Genomic DNA, 17,656 nt, shown 5'->3' with positions numbered 1-17,656 from the left:
AACCTCTACACTGAAATCTGACCAAAGGCAGGAGAAAATGATTAAATGTTCATATCTTTATTCATAAATGGTGTGCTAGTGTCAGCATTTTTCATTGAAAAAATTCTGAGATTTTCATGGGGCCACAGGTGGATGGCAGTTTGTAAAAGCTATTGTTAACTCCACTAACAGTCTTCTACAGACCATAGCTTGTCAAAACAATAAATCAAGACCTTAAATTACACAAACTCACACCAGCTGGAGACTGCTTCTCTGTAGAATAATGCCTTTGCATCAAACATTCCTGTAGCACAGTTCAAAACAGTAGATTATACTCAGGCTTTAAAAAAATAGATGATTATTTCTGGTTGTGAGAGTTTTTATGAATATGTTTATAGGCAGAAATCAGCCATAAAAGACACTGACTATAAAGCACTGGGAGCTATAGAACAGAAATCATTGTCCAAAGCACCTTCTAAACTTCAGAAAATGATCATAAAATTGTAAAAGTACTTGTCAGGTTTGAATCGCAGTCTTAGCAAAGACTTTCTTTGCACCAACATGTTGTTAAAATATATATAAATCCTGAAAGTAAGGAGCTGCAGAAAAAGAGTATTTCTGAGAATATGTCATATCCAAATGAAAGAGCACGCTGACAACAACAGCTTGCATAGTAATATGATTTTGCACATGCAAATCAACAGAAAGTGCCAGGCAATCTTCCAATCTAACACACAACTGGCTACATTAAGGTCGTATGTTACATCCAAGGTTGAGAGTCTGTGATGCAAAGGAAGAGAAAAATGTACTGATCACCTAATTTAATCCCTTGAGTACATCCAAAATTTTACCAAAAAGTACATCCATAAACCATAAATGGCCCCTGTTACTGTGAGACCTCAGTCCTATAACCTTTGCCAGACTCATACCCAAAGTATCCTTGCAATGGTGCAGTGATTCCTTTCCTATTTTATACACAGGAAGCTGAGTACAGGAACTGAAATATCTTGCCAGAGGTTACAAAGTTGCTTCTAGTTCCTCGGCTAGCTCAGTATTTGCCAAACTACTGTTCTGGTCCTTTGCTAGAATTACCTGGTTCTCCAGCTTTTTCTCCCTTCAGGAAGCTCTGGAGATGACAGCTCTGTCAGAAGGCTAACGGGCTGTCATAGAAAGGAACCCTCGGAGAGCAAGAAGTGGTCATATAAAAAAAGCCCCTACTAACTTTCCCAGATAGGTGCTAGAAGTCTTGACATCCAGTAAGTAGCACACCACCTCCCATCGGTTAGGATTTGCATCCTGAGTTGCAGTTCAGCAGCAATGCTGTTAGGTCTCACCCACACCTTTCCCTCCCTCCTGTATCGTAAAGTTACACCACCATAAAATTGCTCCAAGGAGCTGTGCAGCCCTTTCCTACCCTAATTGATCTGTGCTAGATTAATCCTCTCAATTAGTTTGTGGTTTCTCCAATTAGTTTTTTGAGTTGAATTGTTGATGTTTTCTTGTCTGGCTAAAAATATGCTGCTGCTGACATGAATGGATGCTGATGCCCATTTTCAGAATGGGCTTGTGATAACATGAATTGATGTAATGTAAGTTCCGCCAGGAAATAAAGAGCAGTCATCCCCAGCAGGCCTGAGCGTATCAAACCTCTGTTTTAAACTTCCACGGAGCTTTTAGCCCAGACAGACTATTAAATCATATAAACTGACATGCTGTATATCACAGTCCATTACAGTAACAAGATTACCCTATTAGTTTAAGTGGCAATCGCTTGGGTTAGGCAAACTCCTCCAGAGACTTGAGTGCTTGCACCACAGAAAGAGAAACAGCCACACAAGAGCATGCTCTTATCTCCCAAAACCCATATATCCTATAAGGGCATGCTCCCAAACCTCTGCCATGACAGAGAAACAAACCAGAAAGAAGTAATAAGCCAAGGTGATCCTTGCCACAGAGGAGGTAAACATCCCTGGTCCTCCCTGTTTATAGACTTGAAGAAGACTTCCCAAGTCATCTCAAATTCTGCTGAATGATCATTGACCTTGTAATGAAGACAGTGAGCATCATCATGACATGATGATGATTTCATGATTATCTGACAATTTCCCCCGATACATCAGAACAACGGTTTGCTCTGTGTTGTTTACACAACCCCGAACGCATCAGAGGAAAAAAGCATGACGCCCCCTTCAGAATATATTGGGGTAGTTGTACATGAATCATAAGAGAAAAATCACTACAGCCAGCTGTGATGAGCTGCAAGTGTGATCAGCTGAATGCAATATAAAAATTCTGTTGTTTCTGTGGTACATTAAAAAGGGAAGTTCACAGATTTAGTCTCTGGATGGGAAGGCAACATTATTAGGGGTGTAGTCCAATTTCCATGCCTCTAAAGATTCAATGTTTTCTGAAAAATAGCAACACAGATCTTTCAGAAAAATAGCTAACCTTAAAGGCTACATGAAATCCAGTTACGGAATAGTCGTTAAACTTTCCTAAGCACTACAATGAACATAGAGTAATATCCAATAATTCACATAGGAGCTTTGACTGAAAATACAATTTATATGGCTATAGTTCGGTTCAGTGAAACCTGTGGGGAACTGGGTGTGGCCAGTGACAAGCTACACATGAACCAAAATGATAGATTTTGTAGATGAACGCAGCCTGATCCAAATGCAGTTATAGATTTGTCATGTGACTCCCAGCTTGGTGCTAGTACATCATCTGTACCTGAATTTGACATTGGGCAGGCTGGAAGCTTCTGAGAGTGTTACACAGTCCTAAAGTCATAAATATCAAGCCAAATCTTGGTGTAAAGCTACTTGTCATGAACAACTGCAGAAGGCCTGAGAATGGATGTGGGTGTACATCAGGAAAAGCTGAGATCTGGAATGAAGCTCCAAGCTCTGTCACAGCGAAGGGTGGAGATGCTGCCTGAGCGGCACTGCAGGTGTATGAACAATAAAACATACCCATGCTCACACCACAAATGGATGAGAATGTCTAGATTTTTCACAAGAGGGCTTTTGAACTGAAAGACTTTGTCCAGATAGACGTTGTCCAACAGGAGAGTGCCTGTCAAACACCGACCATAATGGAGTACAGTTAAAAAAAAAACAACAATCTGGGGAAAAATTAATTTCAGAAACACTAGCTCAGCTGGCATTGGAGCTCAGTAAGCTCTGTGCTACTGTCACACCAAAAGCCTACCTGACACCACTTTGGTTTGTTGTGTCAACAGCAAAGACTCTGCTGATGTCTGCTGCAGCAGTATTTTGATCATGTGCAGATGGAAAGCAAACGTATCATTCACATAATACAATGACTGCTCTTAGGTCTTCCGTAGTTTGATCTGGTTTTATGTACATTACTTCCTAGGCTGATGCGACCTTTTCTGCTTAACACACATACTGAGTTGGCATTTTAAGTGAGGGAAAAAACTCAGCAGCGCAATTTTTGGCTCATGTACTCATTATTTGCTGGTGTTTTACTAAAAATGCTGGCGATTTTCCATTTCATTAAGGTTCAGTTCAGATCTGATGCTGCTGGCAAGAAATAAAGCTATTAGGATACCAATAGTAAATTATTTATCCTAAATAAAAAAAGATCCCTACTGCTTACAAAATAGTAACATAATAATTATGATGCTGGCTGAAGCCATTTCTACTCTTACTGTATACGCACCTAAAGGAAAACTGTTCTGTCTCTTTAATTCTATAGAAGCTTGTCTTGGTCAATTAAGTTGATACCTAAAATGGTTTGTAACATTTACCACACTTATTGTAAGCAAGGTATTAAAAGCTTGAGGTGTTAACAGAGAAGGCCCTAGGAGAAAAGCAGTACTGACTTTGAATTAGAAAGTAATTCCTCCCCTAAGCAAAATTCACACTGATTATTTAAAACACTTCTACACTCTCGCCATCCTAGGCAGAGGGTATGTTTGAGCAAACATATTGTTCTAGCTCAGCCAGCCTTCCATCCTGCTGCCCTGTGTGGGGACGGAGGTGGCTGTTCCACGTGCAATGCTGCTCTTCCACCTGCATCACTCTGCCGTGGAACCTGTCATGGGGGAAAAGAAAGCAAGACTCTCACTAATTTACGTAAGAATGGGGAAGCCTTTCCACCTTTCTGGGGAGAGGACTACTCAGATTACAAGAGCTTTTCATGTTGCTTTGTCCTAGATGTTGCTCCTTGCAAAGCCATTTATCTGTGTGTCTTAGGACTGCAAGCAGGGCAAGGTGGGTATCAACTGCTGCCATGCTGATTGTACCAACAGCTCATGCAAAACTGCCACACCTGTTCTGTGCTGCACAAAGCCTCCTCTGTTCTAGAAAGTTTCCTACAAGTACCTCCTCTTCAGGCCTCTCTTGTTTTTGAGAGACGCGCCCTACAAACTGCAAATGTGTGAAATGGCTGATAAGTGACCCTGTGGCTACACCGGAAATATGTAAGTTTTACTTATACACAAGCTTTGAATGCCGAACCAAACTATACAATGTGCTGGGTGACTTTCAGGAAGCATCAAGAAATTACAGCTGCTCAGAGGACCAGGGAGGCTCGTGGAGGACCAACGGAGGCTCTAGCAACTCCGGAGTGTTATGTGATTGCACGAGCTGCATCTATGTTGTGGAGTGGTCACATTGGCAGCTGATGGAAAGTACTTCATCAGCACTTACGCCAAAGCAAGATGAAGACTGATGGGCCTAGATGGAGATAAGTAAAAAGGAACAAGTAGAATAATGAAAATAAGCCCACCGAATGCTGCAATTACCTACTCCTCCCTGTACAGAACTGGTCATTCCCTGGATGTAAGGGTCAATTTCTGCATGAATCAGATCCATTACTTCAAAGTAGTGCAGAGTCTGAGACAGACACACAGGTTTTCTGTTGCTGCTGTTTCCAGGTTTTGTTTTGGGGAGGGGGAAAATGAGGAGTTTTTAAACTGCCAAAACCTGCAGCCAGCTGGAGTTTTAGCCAGGGCTACAGACAGCATCAGAGCCAGTCCTGCTGCCAGCCCTGCTGGGATGCACGCTGTCTGAGAGACTTTGTCACGTTACAGAATCACTAAGGTTGGAAAGGACCTTCATTGAACCATGTCTGTCTGTCTGTCCTCTCTCTGCTGATGCAGCTTAATCACAGCTGATTCTTACATGACAATAATGAAAAGAAAAGGGAAAAGAAGGGAAAAAGGGAAAAGAAGGGAAAAAGGGAAAAGAAGGGAAAAAGGGAAAAGAAGGGAAAAAGGGAAAAGAAGGGAAAAAGGGAAAAGAAGGGAAAAAGGGAAAAGAAGGGAAAAAGGGAAAAGAAGGGAAAAAGGGAAAAGAAGGGAAAAAGGGAAAAGAAGGGAAAAAGGGAAAAGAAGGGAAAAAGGGAAAAGAAGGGAAAAAGGGAAAAGAAGGGAAAAAGGGAAAAGAAGGGAAAAAGGGAAAAGAAGGGAAAAAGGGAAAAGAAGGGAAAAAGGGAAAAGAAGGGAAAAAGGGAAAAGAAGGGAAAAAGGGAAAAGAAGGGAAAAAGGGAAAAGAAGGGAAAAAGGGAAAAGAAGGGAAAAAGGGAAAAGAAGGGAAAAAGGGAAAAGAAGGGAAAAAGGGAAAAGAAGGGAAAAAGGGAAAAGAAGGGAAAAAGGGAAAAGAAGGGAAAAAGGGAAAAGAAGGGAAAAAGGGAAAAGAAGGAAAAAAGGGAAAAGAAGGAAAAAAGGGAAAAGAAGGAAAAAAGGGAAAAGAAGGAAAAAAGGGAAAAGAAGGAAAAAAGGGAAAAGAAGGAAAAAAGGGAAAAGAAGGAAAAAAGGGAAAAGAAGGAAAAAAGGGAAAAGAAGGAAAAAAGGGAAAAGAAGGAAAAAAGGGAAAAGAAGGAAAAAAGGGAAAAGAAGGAAAAAAGGGAAAAGAAGGAAAAAAGGGAAAAGAAGGAAAAAAGGGAAAAGAAGGAAAAAAGGGAAAAGAAGGAAAAAAGGGAAAAGAAGGAAAAAAGGGAAAAGAAGGAAAAAAGGGAAAAGAAGGAAAAAAGGGAAAAGAAGGAAAAAAGGGAAAAGAAGGAAAAAAGGGAAAAGAAGGAAAAAAGGGAAAAGAAGGAAAAAAGGGAAAAGAAGGAAAAAAGGGAAAAGAAGGAAAAAAGGGAAAAGAAGGAAAAAAGGGAAAAGAAAAAAGAAAAGGAAAGAGGATCTACCTTTGTGAAGAGTAGAAGATCATTCCTGTGAATGAGCTGATCTATACAATACTGGGATTGGAGGCTGGCTTACCAGATATTATTTACAAATCAGCTTGACACTGTTCAGTTTTGACAACCCTGTGTTTAAGTTATAGCAATACATATATAGTAGCAATATCTGCAGTCATAAACAAAGCATCTGCTGGCAGAATGCGGATTCAGCTATTGATGCATGTATTGCATCAATCTCCAGCAAAGAAAACATTAAGCTAAAGTCTGTTCAGGAAGCGCTCTGTGGAGTAAACAGAATAACTGCAGTCACATTCACTCCTTGTCCAGTGCCAGTACTTCCTCTTAACTACAAGTATGTGCCTGTTTCCTGGGCCAGGAAACATTAGGAAGATTTGTCTTTCCAGGCACAGCCTGTGAATTCTGCAGCTTGTTGCCCTGATCTTTTTCCTAGTTTTGAGGTTTTATAAACCTGTATAGAAGCTGTTTGCTTCTACTACCTTTCATTAGTACCAAGTGGCCTACATGGAAATTTCTGGGCTTGGATTCTTCTGCTACAGTTACCTTCTTTGCTTGTACTGCTTCATGTTCCCACTCTCCCCTTTATTGCTACTTACTCAAAGGGGTCGCTGGGATCAGCTCTCTGGAGCTCTGGAGGAATCGGTATTCTTTTGTAGTACATTTCCCAGTCAAAAGCTCCTCGCATGGCATCCCCCGCCTGTGCCTCGTAGCCAAAGTGATTGTGGTCAATGACATCGATCATAGGACACACGATGGTTTTGTGGTTTAGTGCAATCTGGTCTGAAAAATGAAAGTAGAAAATAGGAAACGGCATGTCTAGTCAAGCCATCTATCATATTACTGCAAAGCGAATCCCACAGGTTTTCTGACGTTTGAAGATTGCTTGCTTTGTTCCCCACGGCCCCCAAATCATTTCATTTTTCAAATCTGTATCAAACCTTTATCTAAAGCAGACTTAATGCAGTTGGGCAATGATTAGAAGCATTTACAGTTCTTTAAAGGGAGGCATATCCCTGTGAGACCCACAGGAGTCCAGTCATCTATATCTCTGGCACTTTGCTACTCTGAGCTGTCCCCAATCTGTCAGTTATGGAACGAGCCAGCAAGCAAAATGTAAAAATACTCCTTCAAGCTGTGGGGAGTGTGTATGGCAAGCTCCTGCGAGAGAGATTTGTGTTCCCAAATGTGAATCTCAACCCTTGCAACCATTCAGCTGCTGTTCCTGTGGCTCTAGTGTGCACCAGTTTTGAGATCAAATGCTACAAATTAAAGGCAAACTCCAACATGAGGAACAAAACAGGGCTTGTGTCCTTTTTTTGTACCAATCTTTGAGATATAAAGAAGGGCCCACGGTACTATTCTTACTCAGCTGTTTCCTAAAGAAAGGAGTTAGTTTGTTTTTTTTTTTAAGTTAGAACTGTGAGGCTAAATCAAATTCTTATCTCTAGTGTAAGAGCAGGGTGGGCTTGAGTCTTCTTCAGTGAATCCTATTGCTTAATCCCACAGAGCTCCTCAGAAAAGAAAGAAAAGTAAAGAAGATATTCCAGCTGCAAGAATTAGGCAGAAGAATAATGGCTTGGAATAAGGAAGTAGAGGGAAAATTTGTAGCTGTGTTGGCATAAAAGGACAGTAGAAAAACTACCCATACACCCTTGAAAAAGCAAAATCTCAAAATTCCAAGTATAATAAAGCTTTTTCTCCAAATGGTAGCCTAGATTCTTTACAAAATGTAATACATTGTAGGGTTTATGTGGAAAACTTGTTTTTAAGGATTAGTTTTCACTGGTGCTTGACAATACCCTAAAAAAATCAGAGGGCTGTGTGTGGAATGAACACTTAGATAGGAAGGCAGGTAATACTGGTGTAATGATTAAGAAAACGGATTCTGCTTCCTTGCTTCTGAAGGATTGAAACTAAGAAAAAAGATTATGTTAGCCAAACAGCTGTAGTTTTCCTATCTATTCTCAGTTGCTGTTTAGAGACCGTCCAAAGGAGGGAACAATACTGACTGCTAGTAAGAAATTACTGTGCCTGGAAGTTCAGGAGGTTTTTACATCCTTACCCTTTAATAGTGAAATAAATTTAAAGCATAGGCTCTCACAAAATTCTAGGAAACTCATCTCGGACATAATGGCTGCATTACTGTTGCTATTGCCAAATATAATTACATTCACTGATATACTGTGTAGTGTTATCTGTAATCATTATGTAAAGTCATTTTTACATAATCTCTTTCCTGTGATGGTCCTGCTAATAGTTATAGGGCTTATAATAATCTGTCTCTGATCCCCCCCTTCTAAATTGATTGGAGGAGAGAAACTAAATGGGATTGATTTGGCTGGAGCAGGTCAAAGGTAGAATCATAATACATTAGCATCCTTCTCTTGATCTTTAAAAGCTGCTGCCTTTAAATAGACTGAAGGATTAGAAATCTCCAAGTCACACGCAGAGATAGCCAGAGAGAAAGTTATTATAGCAATGCTCAAACTCAATCCCAGTCTTTCTTCCTACAACTCTGCAAGATTTTTATTTTGCTAATAAGATGATGCTTACCTCCTGTTCTTGTGTGTACCTGCAGAACTTACTTCTCAGCCCCAAAACTGTTTTAGAGACGATGAGGAACCACAGGAAGATCTTGAACCAGAGTGTTTGTAGTTGTGCACACCAAAAGGCAGAGTAATCAAACCTGCAGCCTCAATGTATCTTTCAGTTTGCCTAAAATAATGAATTTTGCATACATACTTCTTAGGCTCAAATGCAGCCCCAATATGAATTTAGGAAACGGAAAAAAGGGCTGTGGGGTTAGCTTGCATTTCACAAGAGTGCTAGTATCATAGCTTTACAGATGTGAGCATACTGCTGCCTGTGCCAGCCACTGATCTTTACCCGCCCTGCTCCTAATGCGAGAGTTTGAAAGTCATAGCTGAAATGCTTTACCCTTTCTTTTCTGTTGCCTTTACTCATCATCCTCTCACAAATTCATACTGGTCTGAAATTATTTCAATGCACATATGCTGCAGATAAAGGGAAGAACAGACAGATAAGCATCATCGTACATGTAAAAATCTTGCAGACTTGAGGGAAAGCATGGGATCAAAAGCAAACAGCTCAGAGCTTTCTCCCTAGCAATTTTAAGCAATATATACATACATATTTGAATTCATCCCTTTTACTATCAAGCAAAGTGTGCAAAAGTGACAATAAACAGAAGTTTTCAATATTGGATAAGCCACTATCTCAAAAATGTAGGTTTCATCTTTATGAGAAAGATGCACCCTTTTAATTTCAAGTGCCTGTTTCAAATTGGCCTGGTTCAAGTAACAATGCCACATTGCGAATACTCTTATTTTCCTACTTAAATATGTGATTACAGATGGTGACAACATTTGAGTGGCTCAGCAAATTATCTCTTGTTATCGGACTTGTCATAGGTACTTGTGCTCCGTCTCCCCACTGGCAAGTAATGCCTCATATAAATCTTGCGGAGATGGACAGCTATAGCTAGCAGGTGTCTTGGCAACTTGCTAAGCATGATCTATTCACAATATAGTTTTAAGTCTTGGTCAGGAAAAAAAATCTGTTTTGACAAACCTAATTCTGGTAGCCTATGGCACTACTGATCTATTGTCCGTCTCCCCTCTTACTGCTCCCGCAGCGACACCAGCAGAAGGAAAGATGTGCCTCCATCTTTCAGCTGGCTTGCCGCTCAGTTTCTTACCTGCGGTAACTGTGACTTCACACTACACCAGACTCTCAACTACAGCAGCTGGAGCCCAACTCACATCTTTCCTTTTGCTGACTTTATACTACTGAGGAGTGATAAGAAACAGCTGTGTTTGCCAACATTTTTACATGACTGCAGCTGCCTGCTCAGTGAACATCAGGCAAAACTCTCTGAGATCTCAGAGTGGCTTATCTCAATTTAGAAGCCCATTTAAGCTAAATAAATAAACTAAATAAAGTTTAAAGAAAATAAAGAAAAGCCATTTTGCACCTGTTCTTAAGAAAACAAAACAAAGGACTGTAACTGACAACAGCTATGGCTCAACTCCACAAAGCTATTTAGATACCTAACAAGTACTGAAACAACTCAGTCTTCCTTTGGTCTAAAAAGTGATAGTGATTTCTGAAAATATGTTAGATGCCTAAATAACTTTGAGAATTGTCTTTAAGTGATTGCTCTTGGCTCCCCCCCAACTTGCAAGGTCTCATTTTGGGGGGGGGGGAAAAAAAATAGAAAGGTTTGGAAGAGTGGAGAAACCTGGTTTGAAACCTGCCCCTCTCAGTGAAGACTGGCAATCTTCACTCCAGAGCAGGGCTGAACTGGGCTCTTGTTGAGGACTTCTCACTACACATAGCATATACGATCAGAGCTAAAATAGGGCAGCTTCAAAGCAATAAATACCCAATATATCCTCTGTTTTGGTTTCCTTGAGTGATATTCAGTCAAATGCAGCATTGAGTGAATCACAAGATAGACCTTTAGATAAATACTTACAAAAATATATTAACTTTACTATAATTAGTAGCTATGTGTCATCTGATTTCAGTATAGTAAATATTTGCCACCCAATGGTTATGAGAAAGTTCTCTCATCCCTTTTGGAAAGCAGGGCACAGAGTATCCTTATATATACTAGCTGTGTATTCGTTCTCTATTTGTCCTTCATGTAATGCTCCTGGACGCCAGTGCTCCTCAAGATTGATTTCTACATCCTCTGGCTGGTTAGCTAAGGGTATTTCCACTACGTGTGGAACAAGAAAGATCTCATTCCACTTTAGAAGTAAGGAGAACTGGGACTTGGTCCCTGGTGAAGCTTCTCTCATCTTTCCAGTTTCCTGGCTTGAGGCTGAGTGTTGCAATCATCAGCTCAATACCCAACTGCAACCTAACTGCAACTGTGAACCCTTTGTGACCATTCTATTTACTTTTAAGTTTTCGCAGGGTGAAACCCAGCTAGATGTACCTTCATTTCAGATCAGAAAGCAAGAAAATTAACTGCTTTTGCAACGTGCAATTTCCCCATGTCTAAGTCAGCAAAATAGAAGGGTTAAGTCTCATCTGCAGTAACTTAGCAAAAGATTTCAGAGGACTAGACTGAGAATCTTCTTGAGATTTTTTCATTAGTGGCAATGTATTATGCATGGTGGGGCAAAATCAGCAGAGGAAAGGTGGCTGTAGAATACGCCAGAGTGTTTAATGGCTACTTGTCAGGGCTGCGTGTGGAAGGCTTGTTGAAACTTCTATTTCCCTCTGCTCATTTGTGCTTTACATGACAACACAGAGGTTATTTGTAGTGATTAAGAGCAAAGTGGTAACAAGGGGATAAGCTATATGTGTAATTTGATATGAAATTTTGTACGTTATATTGTTAGTGATTTGAAAAAAACCTAATTACTAGAATTTATTTTTGTCTCAAGTGATAGTTCATTAGCAGAACAGCATCTCTTCTTGGCTGCAAATACTTTATCAGCTTATTGTGTGGCCAAACCAGTCCCAGCAACAAAATTCAAAAACCAATACCATTAATTTGTCAAGCCCTATCCTGTCATATACTTACAACATACTCTTTTAATTAATATAAATTTCTTTAATAGTAAACTCAGAAATTTACTTTCCTTTTGCTAGCAAAAAAGCACTCACTTTGCAAAGCACATACACTTTGCATGTCGTCAGGTAGAAAAGGGGACATTGTTTCCTGAAGTGAAATCCTAGACTACAACAATTGATTCTTTCCATTCCTTTGACTAATGGAGCTTTGGCAGCTGCAGCTGGAATCCAGCAAAGCAGTCAATAGCAAATCATTCTTTCTGAGCTTCCTATTGTGAATGCAGTTTTTATTGGATTTAACTCTGAGGTCTTGGATACATTTACAGCAAAAGCTTTTTTAATGGAATGTGGAGGACTAGGAAGGAGTACAATACCTGCATAACAAAAGTTTTCAGGTGTACAGTAAGGGCATAGCATAATACTAGATTTAGCAGTGTATGTAGTCGTAGTAATAATACTAAAATAAATCTTCACTCTAATAGGCCAAAGTGGTACGTCAAAATTTTACCAGTTCTTCAGTCACAAGAACTATAAAATGGAGCTGCTCACATTTCTCCGAGTTCTCTCTCATACTGACTCTTCAGATGCGGCAGCAACAACTCCGAATACTCCTATACAGTGTATGTCCTGCTTAGTGAGGGATATGGCTTTGATTGCTTAAGCTATGCTGTATGCTCTAATTTTAATGGCTGATGAACGCTCATACACTTACTAAGCAAGGGAGGCAGCCAATTCACGTTGACTTCGCAATGGGAATCCAGAAATGTCAAGACTTCTCCTCTAGCCAGCGAGGCTCCTAGCAGTCTGGTCCGAATGAGCCCTTCTCGTTTCTTGGTACGTACAATCCTCACTTTGGAAAAACGGACCATGTACTCCTCCAGCTTCTCTTTTAAATGTTCTAGAAAGAAGGGCAAAAAAAGCGTCAGTGGTGCCAGGCCTGGAGGAGCCAACAGAAGGACAGGTTGGCATACAACCTGCAAGCAGCTTATCTACTTCCATCTCTTGTCACTTCAAGTCCTCCAAAATCTGCCACAAATCCTCTCTGAGATGGTTCTGAAAGTGCAAATATTCTCTGTTTTATCACATAGAGGAAGACACTAACACTCTGGACCTTCTATTGCAGTTGCTACTGGCAGTCTGCCATCCACAATATAATCTTGGCCAAAACAACTGCAGGATATTCATCTATCCTCTGGTTCCTGCAGCCCAAGGCCAGATAAGCATTCTGGCATGCCGTTTTATAAACAGTGCCCTTTCCAAGTGGGTTTCCTATATCAACTAATTATGAAGAACTATGCGTGGAAAGCAATTTTTAAAAAGTAACCTTTAAACTAGCACGATTAGATTGGTTTTGTAATGGGAAGGGAAACAGACATGAAGGAAGATCTTAATAGTTGGATACCAGCGTGAAGCAAACAGACAGCTGACTTCCTAATAAAATTAAACTGCAAATGTAGAGCAGTTGATAGATTCTTTTATCTGCATAATCTGGCTCTGTTTGTGCCACAAAACAGCACCTTTGGGAATTTTTTTTCCTTCTGACTAGAAAGACACACGAAGAATCATAAAACAAATCCAAACAACAAAAAACACACTGCAGTTTTGCCCCTTGCTAAATACATCTACAACAGAAATACTGATATTTTGTCTTTGAAGTAACACCTCAGCTTGTCAGACTCATCATTTTGCAAAAATCTGACAACTACGTTTGGCAGGGAAAGAGGGAGAGATAAGCTTAGTCTCCAATAATTAACACTGGTGACAAGCCACATTTAGTGATGCTTGCAAGCTAAGTCTCACTGCAATGGGTGTGCCAGGTTATGATTGCTTCTTACATCAGCTACTAATTCTTTGGACTGATGTGGTCAGTACAGGCCTTGATCCAGACCTTGCATCATTAGAGATTGCAAGAAGTTTGCTAGGGACTACTTGAAAGGACTATCATTTAGCAGTACCCTCGAGTTTATAAGGCTGGTACATAGATCAAAGGCAATAAGCAGACAAGTCACAGTGCAAAGAGTACAGAACCTTGTGTTAAAATAAAATTAAGCTTCACTGATGTAGAACTTCCTGCTCTTTCTTGTCTCTGCTCCTTTTCTTCCCAGCTGACAAACGCACAAGACTTTCCAAATCTACCTGCAGATTAGGAGGGAGTAGAAACATTAGCGTGTAGTTATACGCATTGAGTGGGAGAGCACTGCATGGGATGCTTCTCTGCACTGAGGAATCCTGGTGTATGCTGACACAGAAGAGGGAGTGGCCTGAGACCTGGGCACATCGTCTTGCAAGGATTAGAGAACAGTCTCCAGCTTTGGAGACCTGCTGAGTCAAGAGAGCGGTTTGTGTTCATAGTACTACTTGGGAGAAGTATTAGAGCAAGTGAGAGAGGCCAAGTCTGAGACAAAAAAAATTAAACGATATTCACATAAACATTAAGTGTTCTTGTCTTCTACTCTGCACTGATTGTAGAATACACAGATTTAAATTCTGAAATTGGTTCACCTACAGTTGGACTTTATGATCTTAAAGGTCTTTTCCAGCCTAAATGATTCTATGAAATAAGAAGAAAAGATGTATCCCTTTTTTAATCCTATCTTGCTACTTACATGCTCAATAAAAACCAACGCAATGCCCCAACAGTCACAATGACAAGAGATGTACCGTGTCTTTGAATGATGATCTTTGCATGACCAACCATATTCATGGCACATGGGCTGTGTGCCACTCTGACTCATTTTAGGTACCAGCTACAATTCAGTACTGTGACTAAACTGAGATTAAATCAAGTCTTCAATAATTTTGTGCCCATGTGCAAGACTGCCTAAAGCATATATTTATCAAACTATTTTCCTGTTTTTATGAACTCAGTTGAGGCTATTCCCATAGCGTAGGAATACAGAAGAAGGGAAATAGACCTTAAAAACAAAAATACAAAGACCTTGCAGGTAATATAAGAAAGGCTGTTAGGGCTGTCAATCTGCATTTTTTTCTATGTTGTAAATTGTATCATCTTATAGCCATGAAAAATGAAACAGTTTCAAAGTGACAGGATATTACATATTTCCAAAGTAAATCAAGCCTAACCTGCTAGGTACCGTAGCTTCTGTTAGTCCTCAGACACTGGAAATTTCCTTTAGTCCTTTAAGGTCATCTAACCCTTTCCCCTCTGATCTCTTCTGCCCACCGAGTCTTAAGTTTGTTTGCACTGAATATTGCATGGGAATCCTACACCAAGAGCAGGACCACACTGCTGCACACTGTATAGACAACTAGTAAGATTCGGGGTACTCAGCCTGAACACAGATCTCCAACTATGCAATCAAGCACTTAATGCCTTGACCATAGTGCAAGCCTTCCATCTTCACCTGCCTACCCTCAGAGATGGATTCACTGATGAGATTCCAGTTGATCAGAGGATCCTACTATGTAGCTCTGAATTTGGCTATGTATCAGATACGGTTGCTTTACTATTCCCTATGAGCTCGTTCTAGGCAACTTCTCTCTTTGTACATGAAGGCAGCTACCAAGGAAGCACCTAAATTCTCTGATGGAGAGAAGCAGGAGCCTTACTTGGACAACCTAAGCTCTTTCATGGTGTTGGTAGGCTCTCTGTTGCCTGAATAGAAATTCAAGGCACACCAGAACTGGACCTTCACCAGTTAGGTGTCACAATGGCTAAGGTAAGGCCCTTGCAATAGACAGTCTGAATATGGCCACTGATGTTTAAATGAACTAATACAAACACACTCTTTTCATGCATTCTGATTGTTATTGCTTGTCTTGGGCCAAATAAATTCAGTGACATTCAGTCTCATACAAAGGACTTAATTTCATTCCTTTCACATCTTGCAGTGAGCAAATTCTGGAAGCTGAGTGCCTATCTCTTCAGGAAAACACTTCAGAGAGAGGTGATGTAAACTACCATATTACGATACATTCTTTTCTGTTCTTATAACAATTGCTAAATAACAAAAGAGCTGAATAATATAATTTGATTGTCATCAGTTGTATTGGAGCTTGAACTCCATGAAATCAATGGTAGTTCATACTGCTTTTTCATTGTTTCGGGTTCCTTGCAAACTCAGGAAAAGAGGTCTCAAATTTTAAATATTTTAATTTTTTTTTTTTTTGGCCAGAATAATACCTGAAATTCTGTGGAACAAACAAGAGCTCTCTCTGCCACTTTCCTTCAGATAGATCTTCACACATTTCAGACAGCATGTCATCTGATTTGTGAAGACCTGCATTAAAACATCCAGCACATCTTTTGATGGCAGAAGCATATATCCCAAAATTGTTTTCATCCACTCAATTAGTCCCATAATTGAATAATTTTATTATTTCCTCCTTGTCGCTCAAAGAACAACTCGCAAAAAAGCAGAAGTATACAAACAAAATTTGCACATCTTGTTCACACAGAATTCTAAATGCATTCTCATTTAGACACATCTGGAAGTAATCAGAAAGAAAACAAAAGTAGCAAGTGTAATTTCTATAGAGCTTAGTTAGACAAGTAACATAAAAAGATCAGGTCTGCATACAAATCAGAGTATACGGATTACTAGAGGTACATAAGGCATCTAGTTTTGTTAAAACCACTAAAACCATGTTAGTAATATCCTAACAGTAAGACATGACATACTCAAACAGATACCAGTAACTATACGTGCCATATCTTCAGTTTTGAGATTTGGCCACGAAAACTGTGGGAATTTATTCGGGAAAAATTCTCAATAACTACAAAACAATCATGAAGTATTTAAGTTCAATGACCAACTCCAATACGGTTGTAAGAATGAATATATCTTAAAGTGGAGGAAAATAAATCCCTTTTGGATCCATAAGTAATGATTTTTTTAACTGAAATCAATATGAAAGTGCTCTCATATTGTATTTTCCCCTGCAATGTCTCGTAGTGCTGTTTCAAATCTCAGCAATCTCTAAAAGCATAAACAAACACAGAGTAACAGACAGAGACAGTAGAACAGTAGTAGTTTTAAAGAAAACTGTAGTATTTTCTACTATTTATATAAGCAGTAAAAACATCTTTCATGTTGAACCACTCATTGAAGCCACTCCTGCATTACTCAGTATACTGGTATTATCAGTTGAGACTCTTTAAAGCAAGATGGCAATTCTGCAGGCCCTGTGGTCAGCAGCTGGCTTTAAAGGCTAGCTACTTAACGAAAGAGCCCGTGTTTGAGCCAAGGGTCATGGAGACATAGATGCTCTGACAAAGACAATACCTGGGAATCTCACAGCTCAAGTGTTGCTTAAAACAGACTAGACAAGACTTCAGAATTCTCTGTATGAAAATAATTTTGATTAACAAATGATCTAGATGTTTGTGATTATTAACAAATTTTCATTTTTCTAACCTTGTCTTTTCCCCAAAAATATCAAAATAAACTGCCCTTTTTCACAGAACTCCACAAATATCCTTCACAGAAGAGAAAACCAAATGATTTTATTTCCTATAGTACAACTGCATTTTCTCACAGATCCCAATTATTGTGTTGCTAATATTATCTCCAGAAGAAGCATCTCACACACAAAACCTATATATTACACATATACATTTAGAAGCAAGTAAACTCAAGTGCCCAAGTAAACATGCATCAATGTCATAGCAAAACTGTAATTCTAAAGAAATTCTCTGAAAGAAATTATAATGCGGTGCATAAAATAGAAAACAACCTGTAATAAAAAGGCCTTTAAACGTCCAGGGGACAATGCATTCTACCCGTCTATTACCAAATGAAACAGTTCGAGCAAGCTTACCATGACAATAAAAGAGGGAGGTAGGATGGTTTCATTTATACGCTGTAATATCACATAAATTTTACTTTCAGAGTTAGGCATGAGAGAGGAGACAATATTTAAATTCTACAGTGAGCTATAAATGGTGCACTTTGGATATAAAGAAAACCAGAGCCCCTGTCACTAGATATGG

General features: G+C 39.6%; 1 protein-coding gene across 2 annotated transcripts in view; it reads right to left on the bottom strand.

The window, feature by feature from the left end:
* GALNTL6 (polypeptide N-acetylgalactosaminyltransferase like 6) overlaps window positions 1–17,656 on the bottom strand; it is a 491,382-nt gene that overhangs the window by 71,889 nt on the left and 401,837 nt on the right. For both annotated transcript variants that reach the window (XM_081999759.1, XM_081999760.1), the window contains 2 exons: window positions 12,416–12,601; window positions 6,750–6,933 (listed from right to left, as the gene is read on the bottom strand). In XM_081999759.1, the coding sequence (XP_081855885.1) occupies window positions 6,750–6,933; window positions 12,416–12,601 (370 nt within the window). The remainder of the gene's footprint in view (window positions 1–6,749; window positions 6,934–12,415; window positions 12,602–17,656) is intronic.

The sequence above is a fragment of the Phaethon aethereus genome (genome assembly GCF_964289735.1).
Source record: "Phaethon aethereus genome assembly, chromosome: 4".
Taxonomy (NCBI): domain Eukaryota; kingdom Metazoa; phylum Chordata; class Aves; order Phaethontiformes; family Phaethontidae; genus Phaethon; species Phaethon aethereus.
The sequence above is the reverse complement of the archived record's forward strand: the minus strand, read 5'-3'. Positions and strand labels throughout refer to the sequence as shown.